The sequence below is a fragment of the Panulirus ornatus genome, chromosome 63 (assembly GCF_036320965.1).
Source record: "Panulirus ornatus isolate Po-2019 chromosome 63, ASM3632096v1, whole genome shotgun sequence".
NCBI lineage: Eukaryota > Metazoa > Arthropoda > Malacostraca > Decapoda > Palinuridae > Panulirus > Panulirus ornatus.
This window is the reverse complement of record NC_092286.1, coordinates 27,165,438-27,192,568: the sequence shown is the minus strand read 5'-3', so window position 1 is coordinate 27,192,568 and position 27,131 is coordinate 27,165,438. Positions and strand designations below refer to the sequence as shown.

At 40.7% G+C, this 27,131-nt stretch overlaps 1 protein-coding gene across 1 annotated transcript in view; it reads right to left on the bottom strand.

Annotated features, from left to right (window-relative positions):
• Pex13 (peroxin 13) overlaps positions 1–27,131 on the bottom strand; it is a 137,422-nt gene that overhangs the window by 97,032 nt on the left and 13,259 nt on the right. Inside the window, exons 2-3 of the mRNA XM_071656740.1 lie at positions 25,242–25,520; positions 1,581–1,697 (exon numbers count right to left, since the gene is read on the bottom strand). Of these exons, the coding sequence (XP_071512841.1) occupies positions 1,581–1,697; positions 25,242–25,520 (396 nt within the window). The remainder of the gene's footprint in view (positions 1–1,580; positions 1,698–25,241; positions 25,521–27,131) is intronic.

Below are 27,131 nucleotides of genomic sequence, written 5' to 3'. Positions count from 1 at the left end.
GAACAGATAAAAATAGGCCACATCCACTTACATCCATTCCCTAGCTTTCATGTGTAATGCCCCACACACCTTTTCATGATTTTCCTTGGACACTTCACTTGCCCTGGTTCATTCTATTGAGAGCATGTAAACCCTTATACACCATATCATTCCAACTCACTCTGTCCCATGCATGTCTTTCATCCTCCATCATGTTTGGGCCCCCACTGCTCAAAATCTTTTTCACTCCATCCTTCCATCTCAAAATTGATCTCCCCATTCTCCTTGTTCCCTCCACTTCTGAACCTTGTTCTACTTTTTCTCTTCACTTCAGACACTTATATCCTCTTTGTCAACCTTTCCTCACTCTTTCTCTCCATATGTCCACACCATTTCAGCATATCCTCTTCAACTCTCTCAAACCCATTCCTTTATTTCCACACCTCTCTCTTACCCTTTCACTAATTACTTGATCAAACCACCTCCTTGTTGTGTTAGAGCTAAGTTTTTAAATATTCTCATGTAAACCTGTATCATAACCCTGCAAAAAAAAGAACTGCCCAGCATTTTCCAGTTGTACAGGTGATATGAAAAACATAAAAACTATCAGTCTTGAAATACAACTAAATGTGCTACTATGGTCCAACACAATTTTGCTAGAGTTATGTTGAAAGTCACCACTGAGATTGGCTGATTACTCAACCTTCTTGTCCTTCAGTAATAAAAGTACCATTATTCAAAAGTTTGGTTAAGTTCCAGTAATGTTTAACTTCAAATTCACTTCAAATGTATGTTGGGAGGCTTCACTTCTTAAATGAATGCAAACTCTGTATCATTCATTTGTCCCTGCAACCAGATCTAATGTTAATGTGCAAAATGGTGTGACTGTCTTTGCATTTTCTCTTCCATTTGCTACATTACAGCTAAGGTATTGTAATATTTCTTTTTAAAACTGTTCCATAACCTTTCTAAAGAAAAAAAAGGCCCAGCAGTTATGAACTGTACCTGTGACCTGAAAACACAAAACTAAGTCTTGATGTAAAACTGGATGTCTTATTATGAGTGGATGAAATTCTACCAACATTAGTGAGGCAATATATGTTTCCATACCATAATAATCTCTTAAGTTTTCAGACAACATACAGAACTGCATATCTGAGAACTGTGTCAGAAATATTTTCCCAGAAATGTATCCTTATTTCATATTTACAATAAACTTTCAAAACGAATGGTAAAGTTGGCTTTGGTTATTTTCTCTGAATAGTATCATTTTTCAGGATCACTTTTCCATTAAATAATGATCTCCTTTACAAGGATCTACATAACCCTCCCCAGTCTCAGTTTGGTAAGGTATTCATATATGTTCAGTTGATCTTTAAAATTGTTTCCCTTACTTTTCAAGAAAGAAACATTTTCCCAGATCGGCAAAGCTCTCGTATCAGTTAGGTATGGTTTTCACAAGTTCTTATGATACCCCCTTATAACATGAGTTTCTATAATTCATATAATGACATTCTATCTCAAGCAGCTGGAGCTGAACAACACCAGTGAACAACTAAAGTACCACAGATATAAACTTCAGGAATACTATAGCTTTTTACCTGTAAACAGCATGGTAAGTTGATTCCAGCATCATACTGACAGAACCAAAAGCATGGACAATGCTCTCTATACTCTGGAATGCTGGGCGTGAGCTTTCTTCTGCCAAGTGTATAAACCTGTACAGAAGATGACAAAAATCAGTATGTTTTCAAGTCCAAGACAATCAGTTTTCACATCTATATAATTCTAAGAAAATTACCCAATTCCAAGGCTCAGCACCAATAATATTAAGCATTTCTGTTTCTTCAATTGACTGTCATTCATTAAGCTATATCCAATAAACAGTCTACCAATATGTAAGAAAGTACCCCATGTACATACCTATATTTCACAGCTTTAAACACTCTTAACATACTCAATCCCATTTCACTTCACCTTTCTAATTTCCCAGTTTAGTCATATCCCCTAAATCCACCTTCTTAGTCAACATTCCCTGCAATGTCAGCATTCTACTGGGGTCGACATGCTGTCAGTGGACTGAACAAGGATATGTGAAACGTCTGGGGCAAACCATGGAAAGGTCTGTGAGGCCTGGATGTGGATAAGGAGCTGTGATTTTGGTGCATTCACACGACAGCTAGAGTCTGAGTGTGAACAAATGTGACTATTTTTGTCTGTTTTCCTGAGAGGCTACCTTGCTGAAGTAGGGGGCAGCAATACATAATCGGTTTCCTGCGCCAGCGAAAAAGCTCCAGGAAACAGACAAAGAATGGCCCATCCACTCATATACACATGTATAAACATAATGCCCATATATGCACATATACATATGTATACATATCAACATATACAAAGAGAGAGTAAGAAAGTAAATTCTAGATAGATATGGATAAAAGTGAAAGTGGATGGAGAGAGATAGGTGATTATTAGTGCTAATACACACTTGGTCAGAAAAAGAAAGATCATGAGAGGCAAGTGTTTAGGGAGCAGCTGATTGAGTGTGTTAGCAGCTTTGATCCACGAGACCGGGTTAGAGTGATGGGTGATTTAAATGCAAAGGTGAGTAATGTGGCAGTTGAGAGCATAATTGGTGCACTTGGGGTATTCAGTGTTGTACATGGAAATGGTGAAGAGCTTGTGGATTTGTGTGCTGAAAAAGGAGTGGTGATTGGAAATACTTCGCTTAAAAGGAGAGATAGTCATAAGTATACATATGTGAGTAGGAGGGATGGTCAAAGGGCATTACTGGATTATGTGTAAATAGATGTGCATGTAAAAGAGAGACTTCTGGAAGTTAATGTGCTGAGAGAGGCAGCTGGAGGCATGTCTGATCACTATCTTGTGGAGGCAAAGGTGATGATTTGTAGAGGTTTTCAGAAAAGAGGAGAGAATGTTGGGGCAAAGAGAGTGGTGAGAGTAAGTGAGCTTGGAAAGGAGACTTGTGTGAGGAAGTACCAGGAGAAATTAGAGTAGAAAGGCAAAAGGAGAGAGCAAATGATGTGAAGGGAGTGGGTGAAGAATAGGATGTATTTAGGGAAGAAGTGATGGCTTGTGCAAAAGATGCATGTAGCATGAGATGAAAGACAGCAAGTAGGCAGGTTTGGATGGTATTGCAGTGGAATTTATTAAAAAAGGGGGTGACTGTATTGTTGACTGGTTGGTAAGGTTATTTAATGTATGTATGATTCATGATGAGGTGCCTGAGGATTGGTGGAATGCTTGCATAGAGCCATTGTACAAAGGCAAAGGGGATAAGAGTGAGTGCTCAAATTACAGAGGTATAAGTTTGTTGAGTATTCCTGGTAAATCACATGGGAGGGTATTGATTGAGAGGGCGAAGGCATGTACAGAGCATCAGATTGGGGAAGAGCAGTGTGGTTTCAGAAGTGGTAGAGGATGTGTGGATCAGGTGTTTGCTTTGAAGAATGTATGTGAGAAATACTTAGAAAAGCAAATGGATTTGTATGTAGCATTTATGGATCTGGAGAAGGCAAATGATAGAGTTGATAGAGATGCTCTGTGGAAGGTACTAAGAATATATGGTGTGGGAGGCAAGTTGTTAGAAGCAGTGAAAAGTTTTTATCGAGGATGTAAGGCATGTGTACGTGTAGGAAGAGGGGAAAGTGATTGGTTCTCAGTGAATGTAGGGTGTGTGATGTCTCCATGGTTGTTTAATTTGTTTATGGATGGGGTTGTTAGGGAGGTGAATGCAAGAGTTTTGGAAAGAGGGGCAAGAATGCAGTCTGTTGGGGATGAGAGAGCTTGGGAAGTGAGTCAGTTGTTGTTCGCTGATGATACAGCGCTGGTGGCTGATTCATGTGAGAAACTGCAGAAGCTGGTGACTGAGTTTGGTAAAGTGTGTGAAAGAAGAAAGTTAAGAGTAAATGTGAATAAGAGCAAGGTTATTAGGTACAGTAGGGTTGAGGGTCAAGTCAACTGGGAGGTAAGTTTGAATAGAGAAAAACTGGAGGAAGTAAAGTGTTTTAGATATCTGGGAGTGGATCTGGCAGCCGATGGAACCATGGAAGCGGAAGTGAATCATAGGGTGGGGGAGGGGGCGAAAATCCTGGGAGCCTTGAAGAATGTGTGGAAGTCGAGAACATTATCTCGGAAAGCAAAAATGGATATGTTTGAAGGAATAGTGGTTCCAGCAATGTTGTATGGTTGCGAGGCATGGGCTATGGATAGAGTTGTGCGCAGGAGGGTGGATGTGCTGAAAATGAGATGTTTGAGGACAATATGTGGTGTGAGGTGGTTTGATTGAGTAAGTAATGTAAGGGTAAGAGAGATGTGTGGAAATAAAAAGAGCGTAGTTGAGAGAGCAGAAGAGGGTGTTTTGAAATGGTTTGGGCACATGGAGAGAATGAGTGAGGAAAGATTGACCAAGAGGATGTATGTGTCGGAGGTGGAGGGAACGAGGAGAAGTGGGAGACCAAATTGGAGGTGGAATGATGGAGTGAAAAACATTTTGAGTGATCGGGGCCTGAACATGCAGGAGGGTGAAAGGCAGGCAAGGAATAGAGTGAATTGGATCGATGTGGTATACCGGGGTCGACATGCTGTCAATGGATTGAATCAGGGCATGTGAAGCATCTGGGGTAAACCATGGAAAGTTGTGTGGGGCCTGGATGTGGAAAGGGAGCTGTGGTTTCGGGCATTATTACATGACAGCTAGAGACTGAGTGTGAACGAATTTGGCCTTTGTTGTCTTTTCCTAGCACTACCTTGCACACATGAGGGGGGAGGGGGATGTTATTCCATGTGTGGCGAGGTGGCGATGTTAATAAATAAAGGCAGACAGTATGAATTATGTACATGTGTATATATGTATATGTCTGTGTGTGTATATATATGTGTGTACATTGAGATGTATAGGTATGTATATTTGCATATGTGGACGTGTATGTATATACATACATCCTTTGTTCTCACCTTTTTCCATTCTGTACTCAGTCTCTCCTGGTACATCCTCACACAAGTCTCCTTCCCAAGCTCACTTACTCTCACCACTCTCTTCACCCCAACATTCTCTCTTCTTTTCTGAAAACCACCACAAATATTCACCTTCGCCTCCACAAGATAATGATCAGACATCCCTCCAGTTGCACCTCTCAGCACATTAACATCCAAAGGTCTCTCTTTCGTGTGTCTATCAATTAACACGTAATCCAATAATGCTCTCTGGCCATCTCTCCTACTTACATACGTATACTTATGTATATCTCGCTTTTTAAACCAGGTATTCCCAATCACCAGTCCTTTTTCAGCACATAAATCTACAAGCTCTTCACCATTTCCATTTACAACACTGAACACTCCATGTATACCAATTATTCCCTCAACTGCCACATTACTCAACTTTGCATTCAAATCACCCATCACTATAACCCGGTCTTGTGCATCAAGATATATATATATATATATATATATATATATATATATATATATATATATATATATATATATATATATATATATACGGAGGAAGTAAAGTGTTTTAGATATCTGGGAGTGGATCTGGCAGCGGATGGAACCATGGAAGCGGAAGTGGATCATAGGGTGGGGGAGGGGGCGAAAATCCTGGGAGCCTTGAAGAATGTGTGGAAGTCGAGAACATTATCTCGGAAAGCAAAAATCTGTATGTTTGAAGGAATAGTGGTTCCAACAATGTTGTATGGTTGCGAGGCATGGGCTATGGATAGAGTTGTGCGCAGGAGGATGAATGTGCTGGAAATGAGATGTTTGAGGACAATGTGTGGTGTGAGGTGGTTTGATCGAGTAAGTAACGTAAGGGTAAGAGAGATGTGTGGAAATAAAAAGAGCTTGGTTGAGAGAGCAGAAGAGGGTGTTTTGAAATGGTTTGGGCACATGGAAAGAATGAGTGAGGAAAGATTGACCAAGAGGATATATGTGTCGGAGGTGGAGGGAACGAGAAGTGGGAGACCAAATTGGAGATGGAAAGATGGAGTGAAAAAGATTTTGTGTGATCGGGGCCTGAACATGCAGGAGGGTGAAAGGAGGGCAAGGAATAGAGTGAATTGGAGCGATGTGGTATACCGGGGTTGACGTGCTGTCAGTGGATTGAATCAGGGCATGTGAAGTGTCTGGGGTAAACCATGGAAAGCTGTGTAGGTATGTATATTTGCGTGTGTGGACGTATGTATATACATGTGTATGGGGGTGGGTTGGGCCATTTCTTTTGTCTGTTTCCTTGCGCTACCTCGCAAACGCAGGAGACAGCAAAAAAAAAAAAAAAAAATATATATATATATATATATATATATATATATATATATATATATATATATATGTATATATATATATATATATATATATATATATATATATATATATATATATATATATATATATAAATAAATATATATATATATATATATATATATATATATACATACATATATCCCTGGGGATAAAGGACAAAGAATACTTCTCATGTAATCCCTGCGTGTCATAGAAGGCGTCTAAAAGGGGAGGGAGCGGGGGGCTGGAAATCCTCGCCTCTCGTTTTTTTTAATTTTCCAAAAGAAGGAACAGGGAAGGGGGCCAGGTGAGAATATTCCCTAAAAGGCCCAGTCCTCTGTTCTTAACGCTACCTCGCTAATGCGGGAAATGGCGAACAGTTTGAAAGAAAAAGAAAAAGAAATATATATATATATATATATATATATATATATATATATATATATATATATATATATATATATATATATTATTTTTTTTATTATTATACTTTGTCGCTGTCTCCCGCGTTTGCGAGGTAGCGCAAGGAAACAGACGAAAGATATGGCCCAACCTCCCCCCCCATACACATGTATATACATATGTCCACACACGCAAATATACATACCTACACAGCTTTCCATGGTTTACCCCAGACGCTTCAAATGCCTTGATTCAATCCACTGACAGCACGTCAACCCCGGTATACCACATCGCTCCAATTCACTCTATTCCTTGCCCTCCTTTCACCCTCCTGCATGTTCAGGTCCCGATCACACAAAATCTTTTTCACTCCATCTTTCCACCTCCAATTTGGTCTCCCTCTTCTCCTCGTTCCCTCCACCTCCGACACATATATCCTCTTGGTCAATCTTTCCTCACTCATTCTCTCCATGTGCCCAAACCACTTCAAAACACCCTCTTCTGCTCTCTCAACCACGCTCTTTTTATTTCCACACATCTCTCTTACCCATACGTTACTCACTCGATCAAACCACCTCACACCACACATTGTCCTCAAACATCTCATTTCCAGCACATCCATACTCCTGCGCACAACTCTATCCATAGCCCACGCCTCGCAACCATACAACATTGTTGGAACCACTATTCCTTCAAACATACCCATTTTTGCTTTCCGAGATAATGTTCTTGACTTCCACACATTCTTCAAGGCCCCCAGAATTTTCGCCCCCTCCCCCACCCTATGATCCACTTCCGCTTCCATGGTTCCATCCGCTGCCAGATCCACTCCCAGATATCTAAAACACTTTACTTCCTCCAGTTTTTCTCCATTCAAACTCACCTCCCAATTGACTTGACCCTCAACCCTACTGTACCTAATAACCTTGCTCTTATTCACATTTACTCTTAACTTTCTTCTTCCACACACTTTACCAAACTCAGTCACCAGCTTCTGCAGTTTCTCACATGAATCAGCCACCAGCGCTGTATCATCAGCGAACAACAACTGACTCACTTCCCAAGCTCTCTCATCCCCAACAGACTTCATACTTGCCCCTCTTTCCAAAACTCTTGCATTTACCTCCCTAACAACCCCATCCATAAACAAATTAAACAACCATGGAGACATCACACACCCCTGCCGCAAACCTACATTCACTGAGAACCAATCACTTTCCTCTCTTCCTACACGTACACATGCCTTACATCCTCGATAAAAACTTTTCACTGCTTCTAACAACTTTCCTCCCACACCATATATTCTTAATACCTTCCACAGAGCATCTCTATCAACTCTATCATATGCCTTCTCCAGATCCATAAATGCTAAATACAAAACCATTTGCTTTTCTAAGTATTTCTCACATACATTCTTCAAAGCAAACACCTGATCCACACATCCTCTACCACTTCTGAAACCACACTGCTCTTCCCCAATCTGATGCTCTGTACATGCCTTCACCCTCTCAATCAATACCCTCCCATATAATTTACCAGGAATACTCAACAAACTTATACCTCTGTAATTTGAGCACTCACTTTTATCCCCTTTGCCTTTGTACAATGGCACTATGCACGCATTCCGCCAATCCTCAGGCACCTCACCATGAGTCATACATACATTAAATAACCTTACCAACCAGTCAACAATACAGTCACCCCCTTTTTTAATAAATTCCACTGCAATACCATCCAAACCTGCTGCCTTGCCGGCTTTCATCTTCCGCAAAGCTTTCACTACCTCTTCTCTGTTTACCAAATCATTTTCCCTAACCCTCTCACTTTGCACACCACCTCGACCAAAACACCCTATATCTGCCACTCTATCATCAAACACATTCAACAAACCTTCAAAATACTCACTCCATCTCCTTCTCACATCACCACTACTTGTTATCACCTCCCCATTTGCGCCCTTCACTGAAGTTCCCATTTGCTCCCTTGTCTTATATATATATATATATATATATATATATATATATATATATATATATATATATATATATATATATATATATATATATATATAAATTTTAGGGAGAATAAAAAGATGTTCTGGAAGGAGGTAAATAAAGTGCGTAAGACAAGGGAGCAAATGGGAACTTCAGTGAAGGGCGCAAATGGGGAGGCGATAACAAGTAGTGGTGATGTGAGAAGGAGATGGAGTGAGTATTTTGAAGGTTTGTTGAATGTGTTTGATGATAGAGTGGCAGATATAGGGTGTTTTGGTCGAGGTGGTGTGCAAAGTGCGAGGGTTAGGGAAAATGAGTTGGTAAACAGAGAAGAGGTAGTAAAAGCTTTGCGGAAGATGAAAGCCGGCAAGGCAGCAGGTTTGGATGGTATTGCAGTGGAATTTATTAAAAAAGGGGGTGACTGTATTGTTGACTGGTTGGTAAGGTTATTTAATGTATGTATGACTCATGGTGAGGTGCCTGAGGATTGGCGGAATGCATGCATAGTGCCACTATACAAAGGCAAAGGGGATAAGAGTGAGTGCTCAAATTACAGAGGTATAAGTTTGTTGAGTATTCCTGGCAAATTATATGGGAGGGTATTGATTGAGAGGGTGAAGGCATGTACAGAGCATCAGATTGGGGAAGACCAGTGTGGTTTCAGAAGTGGTAGAGGATGTGTGGATCAGGTGTTTGCTTTGAAGAATGTATGTGAGAAATACTTAGAAAAGCAAATGGATTTGTATGTAGCATTTATGGATCTGGAGAAGGCATATGATAGAGTTGATAGAGATGCTCTGTGGAAGGTATTAAGAATATATGGTGTGGGAGGCAAGTTGTTAGAAGCAGTGAAAAGTTTTTATCGAGGATGTAAGGCATGTGTACGTGTAGGAAGAGAGGAAAGTGATTGGTTCTCAGTGAATGTAGGTTTGCGGAAGGGGTGTGTGATGTCTCCATGGTTGTTTAATTTGTTTATGGATGGGGTTGTTAGGGAGGTGAATGCAAGAGTTTTGGAAAGAGGGGCAAGTATGAAGTCTGTTGGGGATGAGAGAGCTTGGGAAGTGAGTCAGTTGTTGTTCGCTGATGATACAGCGCTGGTGGCTGATTCATGTGAGAAACTGCAGAAGCTGGTGACTGAGTTTGGTAAAGTGTGTGAAAGAAGAAAGTTAAGAGTAAATGTGAATAAGAGCAAGGTTATTAGGTACAGTAGGGTTGAGGGTCAATTCAATTGGGAGCTGAGTTTGAATGGAGAAAAACTGGAGGAAGTGAAGTGTTTTAGATATCTGGGAGTGGATCTGGCAGCGGATGGAACCATGGAAGCGGAAGTGGATCATAGGGTGGGGAAGGGGGCGAAAATCCTGGGAGCCTTGAAGAATGTGTGGAAGTCAAGAACATTATCTCGGAAAGCAAAAATGGGTATGTTTGAAGGAATAGTGGTTCCAACAATGTTGTATGGTTGCGAGGCATGGGCTATGGATAGAGTTGTGCGCAGGAGGGTGGATGTGCTGAAAATGAGATGTTTGAGGACAATATGTGGTGTGAGGTGGTTTGATCGAGTAAGTAATGTAAGGGTAAGAGAGATGTGTGGAAATAAAAAGAGCATAGTTGAGAGAGCAGAAGAGGGTGTTTTGAAATGGTTTGGGCACATGGAGAGAATGAGTGAGGAAAGATTGACCAAGAGGATGTATGTGTCGGAGGTGGAGGGAACGAGGAGAAGTGGGAGACCAAATTGGAGGTGGAATGATGGAGTGAAAAACATTTTGAGTGATCGGGGCCTGAACATGCAGGAGGGTGAAAGGCGGGCAAGGAATAGAGTGAATTGGATCGATGTGGTATACCGGGGTCGACATGCTGTCAGTGGATTGAATCAAGGCATGTGTATGGGGGTGGGTTGGGCCATTTCTTTCGTCTGTTTCCTTGCGCTACCTCGCAAATGCGGGAGACAGCGACAAAGCAAAAAAAAAAAAAAATATATATATATTTTTTATTTTATTTTGCTTTGTCGCTGTCTCCCACGTTTGCGAGGTAGCGCAAGGAAACAGATGAAGGAAATGGCCCAACCCACCTCCATACACAATATATATACATACACGTCCACACACTCAAATATACATACCTATACATCTCAATGTACACATATATATACACACACAGACACATACATATATACCCATGCACACAATTCACACTGTCTGCCTTTATTCATTCCCATTGCCACCTCGCCACACATGGAATACCATCCCCCTCCCCCCTCATGTGTGCGAGGTAGCACTAGGAGGTGGAGGGAACGAGAAGTGGGAGACCAAATTGGAGGTGGAAAGATGGAGTGAAGGAGATTTTGTGTGATTGGGGCCTGAACATGCAGTAGGGTGAGGGGCGGGCAGGGAATAGAGTGAATTGGATCGATGTGGTTTACCGGGGTTGACATGCTGTCGGTGGTTTGAACCAGGGCATGTGAAGCATCTGGGGTAAACCATATATATATGTATATGTATATATATATATATATATATATATATATATATATATATATATATATATATATATATATATATATATATATACATATACATTACATTTATTTTATCATACTTATTCGCAGTCTCCCATGTCAGCGAGGTAGCTCAAGGAAACAGATGAAAGAATGGCCTAACTCACCCTCATGCACATGTATATGCATAAACGCCCACACACGCACACATACATACCTAGACATTTCAAGATATACATACATATACATTCACAGACATATACATATATACACACAGCATATTCATACTGCCTTCATCCATTCCCATTGCCACCCCACCACTCATGAAATGCCACCCCCCTTCCCCCGCGTGCGTGTGAGTTAGCACTAGGAAAAGACAACAAAGGCTACATTCATTCACACTCAGGAAAAAAATGTGTAATAAAACTAAGAGATAGGTTCTGTGAATGTGGTATGTATACAGTATACAGGGTAAATGGAAAGTAATTACATGCACCGAGTTTTTAACAGGAGATAAGTATGGCATATTTGTCATTAGGAAGTAATGAAGGTAAGTGATTCCTGGTGAGTGTGGTCTGCATCAAAGATACGTCAAGGCACAGTGGTTGTTTACAAGTTTATGAATGAGACAATAAGGAGTGTAAATTACAATGATGTTCTAGTGAGGGGTAGATCTGCAGCATGCTGGGGGAGTGGGTTGGCATGAAAGATACATCAGCTGCGGTTTGCATACAACATGGCAGACTCCAGAGAGAAACTTGTGAAGCTAATGAGAAAATTTGTAAGAGTGTGTAAAAGTGCAGCACGGGAGATAAACATGATGGCTTAAGTGTATACTTGAAGAAGAAGGACCTGGAAGAAATGGAGTGCTTTTGACAGCTGTATTAACAGAGGATATTCACATGGTGCAACAGGGAACCTAGGTCCTGGGTACATTCACAAGTGTGTGGATGGAGAGATCTGTGTCTGTTAACAGATACATGGGTACAGTCAATAGTCCTGACAGTACTGTAAGGATGTAAGTCTTTGGCCTTTCATGCACAAGAAAGGAAGGTGACTGTGTTGGGAGTGAAATGACTGTGTGCTATAGGCTATCCCTGTGAAGTGTGTTAAACCTGTAAGGAATGACAGTGGAAGAGAGATGTGGTAGTAAGCAAAACCTGACCGAGAGAGCTGATGACAGTGTGCTGAAATGGCTCAGACATACAGTGAAGATGAGTGAAGAAAGACTAAAAAGATCTATGTTTCATAAGTGGAAATAGCAAGGTGGAGATGGAGACCAAAAGGGAGTGGGAAGGCTGGTTTGCAGGAAGTTTTTGGGGTATCAAGACCAGAACAATTAGAAAGATGAGAAGAGGATGAAATAATGTAGATGACAGGTGCTAGTTTCAGTACATTATACCTGAGAGCTAGAGTGTGGATTTGTTCAACTAAAGCCAATGTTTGTTTGTTCCTGACTATATCATGCTAAAGCAATACATGTAGTAAAGTATACAAACATATCTCCATACTTTTACCTTCATACAACGCATCCTGTGTATCTTCTAATCTTCTCTTGCTCTTCTTTCTATCTAAACTCACACATCTTTCAAAATCTAACTTGTGCACCTTTAATATCACTCTTTCCATTTGCATGTCCCCACTAACTTTAATCACACCAGTAACTGTATCTTACTCTTTGTTCTACCAATACACCTTAATCATAACATTTCCTAATGCTCAAAGATGGCTGATATCAAATCATGTACCCACAGGATATGGTGACCAGCATCATTTAATGTTCTACCTTTTCCCAAGTCTGTTTAATCATCTAGCTGACTTACTATATAACCTATTGAATTCTCTTTCATTTTCAAACAGGTACAGGAAAAATTTTTACTTTCCTCAGTACCTTCAAATGGTGGTTAACATCAATAGATGTCCCCTTAGGATATACTAACTGCCATAATTTGATTTTTTTCATGCTTAATCAACATTTCCTGCATTAGCAAGGTAGTGCCAGGAGCAGAGGAAAATGCTCTATCTGCTCACATCCATTTTCTACATATGCCATGTACTGAAACCACAGCTTCCTATCCACATCCAGGCCCCATAGACCATTCCATGGTTTACCCCAGATGCTTCACATGCTCTAGTTCAGTCCACTGACAGCACATCAACCCCAGTATACCACATCACTCCAAATCACTTTATCCCATGAATGCCTTTCACCCTCCTTCATGTTCAGGCCCTGACTGCTTAAATTCTTAATTACTCCATACTTCCATCTCTAATTTGGTCTTCCCATTCTCCTTGTTCCCTCCACTTCTGACACATATCCTCTCTATCAACCTTTACTTACTCATTCTCTCAGAATATATTCATGTTAATCACCACCAACACTGTACATGCATATAGAAATAAAAGTATACTGTGAAAACAAGTTCAAGAAAAAGAACCAACTACCAGCCCCATTCAGAAATAATTGACCCCTGACTCGTATTCTAACTTTATAAACACAGATCCCCTCACCCAAAGAACAAAAATTGATTGAGCATGTACCCACAGAAATGACTTAATAAGCACTTGCAAAATGCCCTCTCAACCCAATCTAAAGCTTTTTGATGCATCAATTAGGTATATTCAATTTCACAATTATTCCTAATAATAACAAAAATTGGATTTACCTCATGCTTCATGAATTATATCCCTCAACTACAACAATCAGAAATACTCCCTACATCTTTTAAAAACATACCAGACTTCCCAGCATGCTGTTATTTGTGAGTAAAAACTACCTAGGTGTTTGTATGCAAATGCCTATTTGACCAATCTTGCACTACTCTCTGCTCTCTCTTTTGAAGATGTTTTTATCAATTTACCATTGAATGTTATGTCTTACAACTTACAGATATACTAAGTACTAAAGCATCTATCCTATGGAATACCTGTATGTCAAAGGTTTTGTATTAAGCTGTTAAAATGCATGTATAAATCAGTGCTTACAGTTTTTGCTGTGGTGTTTCTTAATTCAGTCTGTGTGTGCAATGTTGTGCTTGGAAATTTATTTGTATGTTAGTTACAGATGTTATAATATCCTGTAATATAACAATATACTATATACTCTGAAGAGATACAGAGGCCAGAAGTTTTTTTGGGCTACCATCTGTATGCAGCCAAGTGTGTTACCTTTGTTTATGTTTGAGCAGCAGACTCATGACAGTCAGGATATTAACTATATATTTTTCTATAAATTCATATGTAGTTAAGGAAGAGAGGAAAGTGATTGGTTCTCAGTGAATGTAGGTTTGCGGAAGGGGTGTGTGATGTCTCCATGGTTGTTTAATTTGTTTATGGATGGGGTTGTTAGGGAGGTAAATGCAAGAGTTTTGGAAAGAGGGGCAAGAATGAAGTCTGTTGGGGATGAGAGAGCTTGGGAAGTGAGTCAGTTGTTGTTCGCTGATGATACAGCGCTGGTGGCTGATTCATGTGAGAAACTGCAGAAGCTGGTGACTGAGTTTGGAAAAGTGTGTGGAAGAAGAAAGTTAAGAGTAAATGTGAATAAGAGCAAGGTTATTAGGTACAGTAGGGTTGAGGGTCAAGTCAATTGGGAGGTGAGTTTGAATGGAGAAAAACTGGAGGAAGTGAAGTGTTTTAGATATCTGGGAGTGGATCTGGCAGCGGATGGAACCATGGAAGCGGAAGTGGATCATAGGGTGGGGGAGGGGGCGAAAATCCTGGGGGCCTTGAAGAATGTGTGGAAGTCGAGAACATTATCTCGGAAAGCAAAAATGGGTATGTTTGAAGGAATAGTGGTTCCAACAATGTTGTATGGTTGCGAGGCGTGGGCTATGGATAGAGTTGTGCGCAGGAGGATGGATGTGCTGAAATGAGATGTTTGAGGACAATATGTGGTGTGAGGTGGTTTGATCGAGTGAGTAACTGTAAGGGTAAGAGAGATGTGTGGAAATAAAAAGAGCGTGGTTGAGAGAGCAGAAGAGGGTGTTTTGAAGTGGTTTGGGCACATGGAGAGGATGAGTGAGGAAAGATTGACCAAGAGGATGTATGTGTCGGAGGTGGAGGGAACGAGGAGAAGTGGGAGACCAAATTGGAGGTGGAAAGATGGAGTGAAAAAGATTTTGAGTGATCGGGGCCTGAACATGCAGGAGGGTGAAAGGCGGGCAAGGAATAGAGTGAATTGGATCGATGTGGTATACCGGGGTCGACATGCTGTCAGTGGATTGAATCAAGGCATGTGTATGGGGGTGGGTTGGGCCATTTCTTTCGTCTGTTTCCTTGCGCTACCTCGCAAATGCGGGAGACAGCGACAAAGCAAAAAAAAAAAAAAAAATATATATACATTTTTTATTTTATTTTGCTTTGTCGCTGTCTCCCACGTTTGCGAAGGTAGCGCAAGGAAACAGATGAAGGAAATGGCCCAACCCACCTCCATACACAATATATATACATACACGTCCACACACTCAAATATACATACCTATACATCTCAATGTACACATATATATACACACACAGACACATACATATATACCCATGCACACAATTCACACTGTCTGCCTTTATTCATTCCCATTGCCACCTCGCCACACATGGAATACCATCCCCCTCCCCCCTCATGTGTGCGAGGTAGCACTAGGAGGTGGAGGGAACGAGAAGTGGGAGACCAAATTGGAGGTGGAAAGATGGAGTGAAGGAGATTTTGTGTGATTGGGGCCTGAACATGCAGTAGGGTGAGGGGCGGGCAGGGAATAGAGTGAATTGGATCGATGTGGTTTACCGGGGTTGACATGCTGTCGGTGGTTTGAACCAGGGCATGTGAAGCATCTGGGGTAAACCATATATATATGTATATATATATATATATATATATATATATATACATATACATTACATTTATTTTATCATACTTATTCGCAGTCTCCCATGTCAGCGAGGTAGCTCAAGGAAACAGATGAAAGAATGGCCTAACTCACCCTCATGCACATGTATATGCATAAACGCCCACACACGCACACATACATACCTAGACATTTCAAGATATACATACATATACATTCACAGACATATACATATATACACACAGCATATTCATACTGCCTTCATCCATTCCCATCGCCACCCCACCACTCATGAAATGCCACCCCCCTTCCCCCGCGTGCGTGTGAGTTAGCACTAGGAAAAGACAACAAAGGCTACATTCATTCACACTCAGGAAAAAAATGTGTAATAAAACTAAGAGATAGGTTCTGTGAATGTGGTATGTATACAGTATACAGGGTAAATGGAAAGTAATTACATGCACCGAGTTTTTAACAGGAGATAAGTATGGCATATTTGTCATTAGGAAGTAATGAAGGTAAGTGATTCCTGGTGAGTGTGGTCTGCATCAAAGATACGTCAAGGCACAGTGGTTGTTTACAAGTTTATGAATGAGACAATAAGGAGTGTAAATTACAATGATGTTCTAGTGAGGGGTAGATCTGCAGCATGCTGGGGGAGTGGGTTGGCATGAAAGATACATCAGCTGCGGTTTGCATACAACATGGCAGACTCCAGAGAGAAACTTGTGAAGCTAATGAGAAAATTTGTAAGAGTGTGTAAAAGTGCAGCACGGGAGATAAACATGATGGCTTAAGTGTATACTTGAAGAAGAAGGACCTGGAAGAAATGGAGTGCTTTTGACAGCTGTATTAACAGAGGATATTCACATGGTGCAACAGGGAACCTAGGTCCTGGGTACATTCACAAGTGTGTGGATGGAGAGATCTGCGTCTGTTAACAGATACATGGGTACAGTCAATAGTCCTGACAGTACTGTAAGGATGTAAGTCTTTGGCCTTTCATGCACAAGAAAGGAAGGTGACTGTGTTGGGAGTGAAATGACTGTGTGCTATAGGCTATCCCTGTGAAGTGTGTTAAACCTGTAAGGAATGACAGTGGAAGAGAGATGTGGTAGTAAGCAAAACCTGACCGAGAGAGCTGATGACAGTGTGCTGAAATGGCTCAGACATACAGTGAAGATGAGTGAAGAAAGACTAAAAAGATCTATGTTTCATAAGTGGAAATAGCAAGGTGGAGATGGAGACCAAAAGGGAGTGGGAAGGCTGGTTTGCAGGAAGTTTTTGGGGTATCAAGACCAGAACAATTAGAAAGATGAGAAGAGGATGAAATAATGTAGATGACAGGTGCTAGTTTCAGTACATTATACCTGAGAGCTAGAGTGTGGATTTGTTCAACTAAAGCCAATGTTTGTTTGTTCCTGACTATATCTTGCTAAAGCAATACATGTAATAAAGTATACAAACATATCTCCATACTTTTACCTTCATACAACGCATCCTGTGTATCTTCTAATCTTCTCTTGCTCTTCTTTCTATCTAAACTCACACATCTTTCAAAATCTAACTTGTGCACCTTTAATATCACTCTTTCCATTTGCATGTCCCCACTAACTTTAATCACACCAGTAACTGTATCTTACTCTTTGTTCTACCAATACACCTTAATCATAACATTTCCTAATGCTCAAAGATGGCTGATATCAAATCATGTACCCACAGGATATGGTGACCAGCATCATTTAATGTTCTACCTTTTCCCAAGTCTGTTTAATCATCTAGCTGACTTACTATATAACCTATTGAATTCTCTCTCATTTTCAAACAGGTACAGGAAAAATTTTTACTTTCCTCAGTACCTTCAAATGGTGGTTAACATCAATAGATGTCCCCTTAGGATATACTAACTGCCATAATTTGATTTTTTTCATGCTTAATCAACATTTCCTGCATTAGCAAGGTAGTGCCAGGAGCAGAGGAAAATGCTCTATCTGCTCACATCCATTTTCTACATATGCCATGTACTGAAACCACAGCTTCCTATCCACATCCAGGCCCCATAGACCTTTCCATGGTTTACCCCAGATGCTTCACATGCTCTAGTTCAGTCCACTGACAGCACATCAACCCCAGTATACCACATCACTCCAAATCACTTTATCCCATGAATGCCTTTCACCCTCCTTCATGTTCAGGCCCTGACTGCTTAAATTCTTAATTACTCCATACTTCCCTCTCTAATTTGGTCTTCCCATTCTCCTTGTTCCCTCCACTTCTGACACATATCCTCTCTATCAACCTTTACTTACTCATTCTCTCAGAATATATTCATGTTAATCACCACCAACACTGTACATGCATATAGAAATAAAAGTATACTGTGAAAACAAGTTCAAGAAAAAGAACCAACTACCAGCCCCATTCAGAAATAATTGACCCCTGACTCGTATTCTAACTTTATAAACACAGATCCCCTCACCCAAAGAACAAAAATTGATTGAGCATGTACCCACAGAAATGACTTAATAAGCACTTGCAAAATGCCCTCTCAACCCAATCTAAAGCTTTTTGATGCATCAATTAGGTATATTCAATTTCACAATTATTCCTAATAATAACAAAAATTGGATTTACCTCATGCTTCATGAATTATATCCCTCAACTACAACAATCAGAAATACTCCCTACATCTTTTAAAAACATACCAGACTTCCCAGCATGCTGTTATTTGTGAGTAAAAACTACCTAGGTGTTTGTATGCAAATGCCTATTTGACCAATCTTGCACTACTCTCTGCTCTCTCTTTTGAAGATGTTTTTATCAATTTACCATTGAATGTTATGTCTTACAACTTACAGATATACTAAGTACTAAAGCATCTATCCTATGGAATACCTGTATGTCAAAGGTTTTGTATTAAGCTGTTAAAATGCATGTATAAATCAGTGCTTACAGTTTTTGCTGTGGTGTTTCTTAATTCAGTCTGTGTGTGCAATGTTGTGCTTGGAAATTTATTTGTATGTTAGTTACAGATGTTATAATATCCTGTAATATAACAATATACTATATACTCTGAAGAGATACAGAGGCCAGAAGTTTTTTTGGGCTACCATCTGTATGCAGCCAAGTGTGTTACCTTTGTTTATGTTTGAGCAGCAGACTCATGACAGTCAGGATATTAACTATATATTTTTCTATAAATTCATATGTAGTTAAGGAAGAGAGGAAAGTGATTGGTTCTCAGTGAATGTAGGTTTGCGGCAGGGGTGTGTGATGTCTCCATGGTTGTTTAATTTGTTTATGGATGGGGTTGTTAGGGAGGTAAATGCAAGAGTTTTGGAAAGAGGGGCAAGAATGAAGTCTGTTGGGGATGAGAGAGCTTGGGAAGTGAGTCAGTTGTTGTTCGCTGATGATACAGCGCTGGTGGCTGATTCATGTGAGAAACTGCAGAAGCTGGTGACTGAGTTTGGAAAAGTGTGTGGAAGAAGAAAGTTAAGAGTAAATGTGAATAAGAGCAAGGTTATTAGGTACAGTAGGGTTGAGGGTCAAGTCAATTGGGAGGTGAGTTTGAATGGAGAAAAACTGGAGGAAGTGAAGTGTTTTAGATATCTGGGAGTGGATCTGGCAGCGGATGGAACCATGGAAGCGGAAGTGGACCATAGGGTGGGGGAGGGGGCGAAAATCCTGGGGGCCTTGAAGAATGTGTGGAAGTCGAGAACATTATCTCGGAAAGCAAAAATGGGTATGTTTGAAGGAATAGTGGTTCCAACAATGTTGTATGGTTGCGAGGCGTGGGCTATGGATAGAGTTGTGCGCAGGAGGATGGATGTGCTGGAAATGAGATGTTTGAGGACAATGTGTGGTGTGAGGTGGTTTGATCGAGTGAGTAACATAAGGGTAAGAGAGATGTGTGGAAATAAAAAGAGCGTGGTTGAGAGAGCAGAAGAGGGTGTTTTGAAGTGGTTTGGGCACATGGAGAGGATGAGTGAGGAAAGATTGACCAAGAGGATATATGTGTCGGAGGTGGAGGGAACAAGGAGAAGAGGGAGACCAAATTGGAGGTGGAAAGATGGAGTGAAAAAGATTTTGTGTGATCGGGGCCTGAACATGCAGGAGGGTGAAAGGAGGGCAAGGAATAGAGTGAATTGGAGCGATGTGGTATACCGGGGTTGACGTGCTGTCAGTGGATTGAAGCAAGGCATGTGAAGCGTCTGGGGTAAACCATGGAAAGCTGTGTAGGTATGTATATTTGCGTGTGTGGACGTATGTATATACATGTGTATGGGGGGGGGGTTGGGCCATTTCTTTCGTCTGTTTCCTTGCGCTACCTCGCAAATGCGGGAGACAGCGACAAAGTATAATAAAAAAAAATATAGTTAATATGTAATGTATATCATAATGCATTCTGTATTCTTATCATCATAATTGACAATGAAGCAGTAGTTATAAAATAAAAACTAAAAATGACAACTTTTACTCTTCACTAGAGATCTGTCAGTACCAGAAGCATCCTCCACTTCTTATATAAACAGTGATATCATATCACGCACAGTGCTATTCAAATCTGTTTCTTTAAATTTTTATTTTATTTATTTATATTATTTCACTTTGTCGCTGTCTCCCACGTTAGCGAGGTAGCGCAAGGAAACAGCCAAAAGTATGGCCCAACCCGCCCACATACACATCCACACACGCAAATATACATACCTATACATCTCAACGTATACATATATATATATACACACACAGACATATACATATATACACATGTACATAATTCATACTATCTGCCTTTATTCATTCCCATCGCCACCTCACCACACATGAAATAACAACCCCCTCCCCCCTCATGTGTGCGAGGCAGCGCTAAGAAAAGACAACATAGGCCACATTCACTCACACTCAGTCTCTAGCTGTCATGTAATAATGCACTGAAACCACAGCTCCCTTTCCACATCCAGGCCCCACACAACTTTCCATGGTTTACCCCAGATGCTTCACATGCCCTGGTTCAATCCATTGACAGCACGTCGACCCCGGTATACCACATCGTTCCAATTCACACTATTCCTTGCCCTCCTCTCACCCTCCTGCATGTTCAGGCCCCGATCACTCAAAATCTTTTTCACTCCATCTTTCCACCTCCAATTTGGTCTCCCACTTCTCCTCGTTCCCTCCACCTCTGACATATATATCCTCTTGGTCAATCTTTCCTCACTCATTCTCTCCATGTGACCAAACCATTTCAAAACACCCTCTTATGCTCTCTCAACCACGCTCTTTTTATTACCACACATCTCTCTTACCCTATTATTACTTACTCGATCAAACCACCTCACACCACATATTGTCCTCAAACATCTCATTTCCAGCACATCCACCCTCCTCCACACAACTCTATCCATAGCCCATGCCTCACAACCATATAACATTGTTGGAACCACTAGTCCTTCAAACATACCCATTTTTGCTTTCCGAAATAATGTTCTCGACTTTCACACATTCTTCAACGCTCCCAAAATTTTCGCCCCCTCCCCCACCCTATGATTCACTTCCACTTCCATGGTTCCATCTGCTGCCAAATCCACTCCCAGATATCTAAAACACTTCACTTCCTCCAGTTGTTCTCCATTCAAACTTACCTCCCAATTGACTTGACCTTCAACCCTACTGTACCTAATAACCTTGCTCTTATTTACATTTACTCTCAGCTTTCTTCTTTCACACACTTTATCAAACTCAGTCACTAGCTTCTGCAGTTTCTCACATGAATCAGCCACCAGCGAACAACAACTGGCTCACTTCCCAAGCTCTCTCATCCACAACAGACTGCATACTTGCCCCTCTTTCCAAAACTCTTACATTCACCTCCCTATCAACCCCATCCATAAACAAATCAAACAACCATAGAGACATCACACACCCCTGCCGCAAACCTACATTCACTGAGAACCAATCACTTTCCTCTCTTCCTACAAGTACACATGCCTTACATCCTTGATAAATACTTTTCACTGCTTCTAACAACTTTCCTCCCACACCATATATTCTTAATACCTTCCACAGGAATACTCAACAAACTTATACCTCCGTAATTTGAGCACTCACTTTTATCCCCTTTGCCTTTGTACAATGGCACTATGCAAGCATTCCTCCAATCCTCAGGCACCTCACCAGGAGACATACATACATTAAATAACCTTAACAACCAGTCAACAATACAGTTACCCCCTTTCTTAATAAATTCCACTGCAATACCATCCAAACCCGCTGCCTTGCCGGCTTTCATCTTCCGTAAAGCTTTTACTACCTCTTCTCTGTTTACCAAATCATTTTCCCTAGCCCTCTCACTTTGCACACCACCTCGACCAAAACACCCTATATCTGCCACTCTATCATCAAGCACATTCAACAAACCTTCAAAATACTCACTCCATCTCCTTCTCACATCACCACTACTTGTTATCACCTCCCCATTAGCCCCCTTCAGTGAAGTTCCCATTTGTTCCCTTGTCTTATGCACTTTATTTACCTCCTTCCAAAACATCTTTTTATTCTCCCTAAAGTTTAATGATACTCTCTCACTCCCACTCTCATTTGCCCTCTTTTTCACCTCTTGCACCTTTCTCTTGACCTCCTGTCTCTTTCTTTTATACATCTCCCACTCATTTGCATCATTTCCCTGCAAAAATCGCCCAAATGCCTCTCTCTTCTCTTTCACTATTAATCTTACTTTTTCATCCCACCACTCACTACCCTTTCTAATCTGCCCACCTGCGCAAGCCATCACTGCTTCCCTAAATACATCCCATTCCTCACCCACTTCCCTTACGTCTTTGTTCTCACCTTTTTCCATTCTGTGCTCAGTCTCTCCTGGTACTTCCTCACATAAGTCTCCTTCCCAAGCTCACTTACTCTCACCACTCCTTTTCACCCCAACATTCTCTCTTCTTTTCTGAAAACCCCTACAAATCTTCACCTTCGCCTCCACAAGATAATGATCAGACATCCCTCCAGTTGCACCTCTCAGCACATTTACATCCAAAAGTCTCTCTTTCACATGCCTATCAATTAACATGTAATCCAATAACACTCTCTGGCCATCTCTCCTACTTACATACGTATACTTACGATTATCTTGCTTTTTAAACCAGGTATTCCCAATCACCAGTCCTTTTTCAGCACATAAATATACAAGCTCTTCACCATTTCCATTTACAACACTGAACACCCCATGTACACCAATTATTCCCTCAACTGCCACATTACTCACCTTTGCATTCAAATCACCCATCACTATAACCCGGTCTCGTGCATCAAAACTACTAACACACTCACTCAGCGGCTCCCAAAACACTTGCCTCTCATGATCTTTCTTCTCATGCCCGGGTGCATATGCACCAATAATCACCCATCTCTCTCCGTCAACTTTCAGTTTTACCCATATCAATCTAGAGTTTACCTTCTTACACTCTATCACATACTCCCACCACTCCTGTTTCAGGAATAGTGCTACTCCTTCCCTTGCTCTTGTCCTCTCACTAACCCCTGACTTTACTTCCAAGACATTCCCAAACCACTCTTCCCCTTTGCCCTTGAGCTTCGTTTCACTCAGAGCCAAAACATCCAGGTTCCTTTCCTCAAACATACTACCTATCTCTCCTTTTTTCTCATCTTGGTTACATCCACACATACTTAGACACCCCAATCTGAGCCTTCGAGGAGGATGAGCACTCCCCGCATGACTCCTTCTTCTGTTTCCCCTTTTTGAAAGTTAAAATGAATAACAATTCTCATTGTTTCCTGAACTGGTTGGGTCAATTCATGCATAATTTACAAGAAAAGTTTTTCACGTGGTTCCTCCATTTTTCATGTGAATCATTTTTCTCTATTCAGTATGGATTTCAAGTAATTTAAGCACCAGACCTAAAAAATACAGCTTCCTTTGATACTGGAAAAGTAACAGGAAAGGTTAAAATAATAATCTTATATTTTGGAGGATTACTGACACTTTTAGGGGACCAGCCCATAATCTAATTACACAGCAAAATGGGTAAGTACCATCACATCAAACATACATCCACCCAAAAAACACTCCCTAGATGTGTACAACTTACACTTTCTTGACTATATACTAGACATCACTCATTTCTCCAACATCACAAACACCATTTCATCATATCATCATCCCCAAGAAGTAACTCCCATACAATTGCCCCTGTACCCACCCCACAGAGACATACACACATCACCAAATCTTTAAAACCTACGGGCCCACCAACCAGCAGTTTCCTGAGTGATAAAGGAGCTCTATAGAACTAGGGACTCCTGAGGCAGAAAGGTAAGTTAGGTGAGAAAAAGAAAAAGCATTCCTTACTGAGAAGTGAACTACCAACACAAAGGTGTGTACACAACTTTCAGTATCTTAATGTTAACCTATAGTTTTGTACTTCTTTTTCACACTGTGACAGATCTCCCAGACCATGTCTACAATTTCAAATCTAAGGGTTAACAGTTATCAAAATGAACAGTCACTTCATTCATGGGTGCAAACAAATATATTTACCAGGTTCTCAACTCTGATACGCTAAAAAAAAATCTTTACACTTTACAGAATCTAAATCTAAATAAAATATTCCCACAATTTTCAATCATTCCATTTCCTTTTCTCCTTAATATTCCACCCAAATCTGACTGGACTGTATTCTTCCCTCGGTGATAGTGCTCTGCATTCAACCTAAAATACAGATTTAGGCAGAATCAGATAAGATCGGTGGACATTACCTGTTGTGCATTATAGCACAGGCCAGTCACTCTATCACATCAGAGACCTCAGACTTCCTAACATATACAGTGTATGAGGATGCTATTTATAGGCGTGTGGGAAAAGTATTCAATATGATGGCTGACTTTATCATAAACATATCACTTTACAAACCTTTCACTGGTCATGTTTCCACAAATGAAATTTTCTCACTGTAAGTCATTCTGCTGTGCATTCATCTATATACTTCCCTTATTTCCATTTCAACTTACTAATACATATAGCCTTTAAGTTCACTCAGACACATTCAACTAATGACTAGTGTGACAGAGTGAATACAGCATTAAACACTTTTCTAAGCACTTCTGAATTCTCATTCTGCACACAAGATTGGTTCACCATGTAACTAATACATTTCCCATCTTACATTTAACTTGTCTAAACTTGCTGATAAAGAAAATGTAACTTACACATTATCGTCAGCTATGTTTCCTCCCATCATTCCAAACCTGCTGTAATTTCCATAACCTCCTCCATAAGCACCATATCCACCACCAAAGTAAGGACCCCCATAGGTGCCAATGTTGCCATAAGAACCATAGGCGCCATAAGATGGACGTGAGAAACTGCTGTGAGAAGTAGCAGTTGGCCGTGGAGGTAAAGGTGGCCGGGTGTTAGGAGACAGCCCACCGCCACCACCACCACCGCCACCAGCCCCAGGGACTATATTTGGAGATGTTGGTAAAAACCTGTAAAACAAAACAAAAATCAAACCCATAAATAAGAGCATTTCTGATGCCCACCACTCCATCTCCTCCTCACCTCAACACTACCTGATACCCCTATATGCCTGCTCCAATGATTTTCCCATTTGCCCCCTTTCTTTTCTCACACTATCAACTTCCTTCCAAATCATCTTCTCCCTGAAGTTTAATTCAACTTGCTCACTCCAACCCTCATTCGCCCTCTTTTCCAGGCCCTGCCTCTTTCTCTTGACATGCAAAATTCTCTTATACTCACAAATCTCCCAATTATTTGCATTCCTTCCCTGTAAGTATTGACCATATGCCTCTCTTTTCTCTTTCACTAGCAACTTTACTTTGTCATCCAACAACTCACTGCCCTTTATCACCTGCCCACCACTTAACTTCCACAAGCCACACACTTCTCTTACACATGCCAGCACTACTTTCTAAAAATCCACAAGCCACACACTTCTCTTACACATGCCAGCACTACTTTCTAAAATATCTCCCATTCCCCACCCACTCCCTTTGCTTCATTTACTCTCACTTTTCTCCTAATATTTCTTCATACAAGACTTTTCTTAAGCTTACTTGATTTCACTCATATAATTTCTTCTTTATCAACAGCCTCAACAAATCTTCACCCTACCTTCCACCAGGTAATAATACCACATCCCACCAGCAGCCCTCTCAACACATTCACATCCAAGTCTCTCTTTTGCAAGGCTATTAATTAGTATGTAATCCAATAATGCTCTCATACTGTTTCCTACCCATGCAGGCATATCTATGTAATATACATATATTTACAGAGTTCCATTACTCTTTTAACCCTAATCAAGCATGAGTTTAGTTCATACTTTCCAGTCTTCTTGAACAGAATAGACAGTCACTCCTACAGAACATAACACCAACCATTTTAGGCACCACATACAAAGCACATAACATTTACTCTCTCTCTCTCTCTCTCTCTCTCTCTCTCTCTCTCCCCCACCCCACAACAATAACGTCAACACACAAAGTCAATACCTTCATAATACTAGCCGGCATCAGATCTGGAGAAGAAAAAGAGTGCCTCAACATCCTCTACAAATAATTCATCTCCTCTACTATAAACTATGTCTCACCTGCCTGGTCTTCTAGCCCTGCTAAAGCAAATATAACAAAAGTGCAAACTACACAAAATAACACACTCAGAATGAGTACTACTTGCCTGGCATCTATAAACACTGAACATCATCACAATGAGACAAAGATTCTCCCAGTACAGTCCCACCTCCATACTCTGTACTCAATTCTACACAACTGCAATGGACTCCCACCCAAAACTCTTACTACTAAACAGAAATAAAAACCTTACCCCAGACTCACACTTCAGTAACTTCTCCTTACAAACCCCTCATCCCTAACAAATATAAGACTGACAAAACACTGACACACTGAAACAGCCTGAGGAGCACTGAACAACTGACTTCCCAATTCAGGCTCAATCTCCAACCCACCAGATATACACGCTATCAGAATCTACACTCCCCAAACAGACTTGAGTTACACTCTTCCATTAACAATTTCAATATTACTGATCACCATAACAATACAAACACCACTTCAGCA